The sequence below is a fragment of the Cupressus sempervirens genome, chromosome 9 (assembly GCF_028749045.1).
Source record: "Cupressus sempervirens isolate cs-2001-9-10 chromosome 9, ASM2874904v1, whole genome shotgun sequence".
Lineage (NCBI taxonomy): Eukaryota > Viridiplantae > Streptophyta > Pinopsida > Cupressales > Cupressaceae > Cupressus > Cupressus sempervirens.
The window spans coordinates 519667387-519671700 of NC_143126.1; the positions used below are offsets into that span (position 1 = coordinate 519667387).

At 37.3% G+C, this 4314-nt stretch overlaps 1 protein-coding gene across 5 annotated transcripts; it reads right to left on the minus strand.

Annotated features, from left to right (window-relative positions):
• Positions 1-441: 441 nt before the first annotated feature.
• On the minus strand, positions 442-3979 carry LOC149539634 (large ribosomal subunit protein bL12c-like). Of its 5 annotated transcripts, XR_016356278.1 has the most exons (4): positions 3189-3979; positions 2620-2969; positions 1136-2492; positions 442-1040 (listed from the first exon to the last, which is right to left on the minus strand). XR_016356278.1 is itself a non-coding variant. In XM_089800872.1 (2 exons), exon 1 carries the CDS (start codon positions 3781-3783, stop codon positions 3205-3207), a length of 579 nt encoding a protein of 192 aa, XP_089656998.1. In that variant the 5' UTR covers positions 3784-3979; the 3' UTR covers positions 442-1040; positions 3189-3204. The 5 variants fall into 5 exon arrangements, 3 of the variants coding, with proteins under 3 accessions (XP_089656998.1, XP_089656999.1, XP_089656997.1); XR_016356279.1 differs by lacking the exon at positions 2620-2969 and having other exon boundaries at positions 1136-1251; XM_089800872.1 differs by lacking the exons at positions 1136-2492; positions 2620-2969.
• Between the last annotated feature and the right edge of the window lie 335 nt (positions 3980-4314).

Genomic DNA, 4314 nt, shown 5'->3' on the forward strand with positions numbered 1-4314 from the left:
AAATTGTGGGAATATTTTCAGCTATTATTGCACCTACTCATATGCTTGGATTAAAAAAAAAAATTGGTATTGCACATATCTAATTTCTTTCACGTTTCTTTTAACTTTTTCTTGAATTTTTATTTTGCAATGAACATCGACATTTTCGACATGTGTGGAGTTGGAAGCACCATGAACAAGTCCTTGAACAAATTGGAGATATGAATCGCCTTTCTCACTATAAATATTATTATCATTTTTTGAACCATATATTCATATTTTGAACTAAACAAGCTTCAAATAACAAATTTCGAAGATAAAATATTTTTGGGTTTGAACCATACAATCCCTAAATAAATTTTGGAAATTGTAATATGGATTTTAGATTCCAATTTCTAAATCATGGAATCTAAATCATATTCCAACAATCAAACAGGCCCTTAAGGTCATAGATGTGTGTCATGCTTCTAATTCTTATTTTAATATATGTAAAACTCATTTACATACTTTGCCTTGAAAAATTATCCATAAACCTCTACAAGGGTTGGACCAACCAAAGCAGTTTCATACAGATATAGTTGATGCAAAAGAAAATTGATTTTTGTATTGATGCCCCCTTGTTTTCAAACTATACTAATTCCAAGATTCCTGATAGAACTTATCTAAAGTTACCACCCTTGCAAATTTCCATTGCAATAAGATTGCTCTCACAAATAACCAGCCCTTCATCTTGTGGAAGGTATTGGAGTAATTATGATTCATTCATTCACTGAAGAGAAACTGATTGCAATCAAAGCAATCAGAGAACCTTGCTCACTTTGCATTTTCTCTTATGTACATCCTTAATACAAGGATGACCCTAGAGCAAAATGAAGCCAAATTTTGCATAGTGATATTTTTTTTTTTTTTTTCTTTTTCCTACGAGAATATCAGAACCCAACCAATACACTTCTTCTCAGTCTAATCGTGCAGTGGCACAATCAAAGGGTTGATCCAAATAGCCTCAATGATTAACCCCCAATTCTATTGCCTACAATGGAACCCGAGCTTGCGAGTAATATCTGCAGGGCATCACAGTTGAAAACTTGGAAATTAACAGCATAGTTGATGCAAGAGAAGAACTTCATTGATTGTAAAAAAACCTTAAAACATACACCTATTTCTCTCATTAAACTTGATGTGTATCTGAAGTCTCTCGTTAAACTTGATGTGTATCTGAAGTATCAACACACATAGAGAAATGATCTCCAAGTACTTGTCTCCTACTTTTTTCTGAAAAAATAACCGAAACCAGCAGTCATCTCCTCTACCAGCACCGGTACCAATCACTAGGCTTAATAGATGATTACGACCTTAAAATATAGGCGTTGAGCAGCAGCAGCATTACAAAATGCAGAGCGTGGGGACAAATAATAGCTCCTCAAGTGCAGCAACACGGGTCAAACACCAGCAAAATGCAGAGGTAGAACAAATTAACAATTTAAATGCAAATCTTGATAGAGAAATTGACAACAAATGTTGAAATGTTAATAACAAAAAAAATGACATCACATCAAAGCTATCAGATTTTTACAATCCATGTAAATGTTCTCTTTTATCTGGATTAGATTGTGTAAGTTTTTTTCGCATCAACGTATTGGATCACACTACATGATCCATCATTGTGGGATTAGGATGCAAGAGAGTTAAGAAGAAGATGAAATCATGATTCGGATCATGTAGTATGATCCGAAACATTAATGCGAAAAAAACTTATACCCAGATAAAATATTGAACAATGACATTAAGTGTTCTACAAATGGGCTTAGGAAAAAACAAAAAACTAATTTATGCCAGTTTCATATTTTCAATAACACCAAATCCCAATTAAATTTTCATTTAAAGCGTTATGAAGCTGTTTTTTTTTGCCAATTTGGAAAGAGCTTGTAATCATCTTCTCCAATTCACCGAATTTCCAAATTTTCAGTAAAATTACATCAAATCTGTTTCCAGATAGGAAGTGTAACAAATTACAATAGCGGCAACAAGTCCTTTCACGAGAATCCCGCTGTTAAATATTCTCCTTAAAATTCCCTGTGGCTATTTTGTTGAAGGGCATATTTCAACTGCTGCTAAAGGTTTGCATATGGTACAAGGAATTTGAAGAATTTTTTTATCGACAAATGGCAGTGTGGAGATATAATTCAGATGACAATATTTTCCCCAAATAAAATTTATATACGAACCTCGAATTTAGTTCTTATGGAAGCAGAACGTTCTTAAATTTTGAAGTGTCTGCTGAGGAACTTTCTGCTGTTCAGTGGAAAATTGCCCTAGTTTTAGTACCTGAAATATTGTGTGCAAGTCTTTTTTGGACTGGTATGAATTCCCGCAACTATGACCTCAAATTTCCAATCAAACCCACCGGAGTGAAGCCCCCACTTGCAATATATAACACAATTCGGATGAATTTAGCATATAAAACCATACCTACGACTGTGTGTAGACTAGATCCCCTCCCACACCCCCAGGACCTGTAAGATGGAATAAAAGAAAGATAACCCTCACTATGATGATGATCGCAAAACAGGAGATTATCAAATTGAAATGTCAAATCTATAGTGCAGCGCCCAGAACGAAAATGTTACAAGAAAAACTAACCTCATTTGATGAAGGGGTATCTTCTGGGTAGAATTTACGGTACTCCATCTTGCTTGTATTCCACCCATTCTTGCTCTACCATTCAAAAATCAAACACTCCGAATGCTACAATATTTGATTGCTGCAACTACCAGACCCGAAAAACAGGGGTACCGTCTACGGAGCGCTAGAAAAATGTATTTAGATGGGGTTGATTTTAGAAGGCAATGTAGTAGATATTTAATCTCTGTCAGACTACGATATTTTTAATCTCTGCAGTAAATGTCACTGCCAACTATTTAACTAATGAAAACTAACAAAATTCAATAGTAACGATGACATGAATGGTGGTCGATGCTGTTTGCGGCAATCTGCACAGTTGATGCTAAAATTTAGCCCGTGACTTCCAGATAGCAAACCCCTTCAGCGTAGTTATGCATTTATGAACACGATTAGATTCATTTGGTGAGATTTTACAATCCTTGGTTATGGAATTAAGCTCGACAGTAAGAGAAAACCAAAAAGGGTATGTCAAATAAATTGGCATAAAAAAAATGGAACTTTAGGCATTGGTAACAAAAGATATGTACATCGAAAGCTGAAACCTCAGGCGATGGCAACTTTAGCGCCGGCTTCCTCCAGCTTCTTCTTGGCCTCCTCAGCGTCGTCCTTACCCGTGCCCTCCTTGATCTTCTTAGGCAAACCCTCAATCATATCTTTGGCATCTTTTAGGGCCAAATTCGTAAGTGCGCGTATAACCTTGATGACTGCAATTCGGGCACTGCTTGGAACGTCTTCAATAATAACATCGAATTCCGTCTTCTCCTCCACTGCGGCAGCGGCAGCGGCTTCGGCACCGCCGCCGGCTGCAGCTGCGCCCGGCGCGGCCACCGCAGCGGCCGGCGCGAAGGCGGCAGCTGAGACGCCCAGCTCGGCTTGCAACCAGTCGACCAGGGATCGAGCCTCCTCCAGGGTCAGCTGCTTCAGTTGTGTGCCTAGCTCTTCTACTTTAGGGCTTGCATCTGCGGCTCTGACAACCACACTGCGCCTTGCAGCGGTTCGTAGAGAAATACCAGGGTTTTGAGGTTTCAGCGCCACGTTGCTGGAAAGGCGCGGTAGTGGCGCTCTCGAAAATGAGGTTGGCGTTGAAGAGAGGAACAGAGCAGATTTTGTTACAGCCGCCATAATTCTTCAGTTTTTCTTCTTACCAGGAAATTTCAGCCTGCTCAAAAAATAGGAATTTGTTACCTTGTCTAGCTCAGAGGTCTTGAGGACAGCGTAGAAAGAGATTAATTTCTTATGAAATCAATCAACTATGGGTGGATAAGGTATGTGTGGATAGGAGGCTTGATTGCTTAAGAAATCTACATGTGAACTATATTGAATTAAGAGTTTCCAGAATATAAGTGATTTTCTTATCCTTATTAGCCAATAGGCTATTATAGGTGAGTATTTCATCTAAACCTGTCTTGACCCTTGAAAATAATTAATGGTTTTTTTGGATGGTTTGGAGATTTCAATTAATGGTTTTTTTGGATGGTTTGGAGATTTCAATAAATACAATATCTAGGAAAATCAAAATTTGATCGGATTGCAATCTTTTGGCCCTTGGCTAAACAGCTTAATATTTGCACCCTATTTGACAGTTTATAGAATTTACTAATTAATTTTAAAGTCACAAAACAGTGATTTTGTGATTTTAAAATTAATTAATAA

Excerpts from the sequence above, each read along its gene's own strand:
- LOC149539634 (XM_089800872.1), bottom strand. The coding sequence starts at position 3,783 with ATGGCGGCTGTAACAAAATCTGCTCTGTTCCTCTCTTCAACGCCAACC.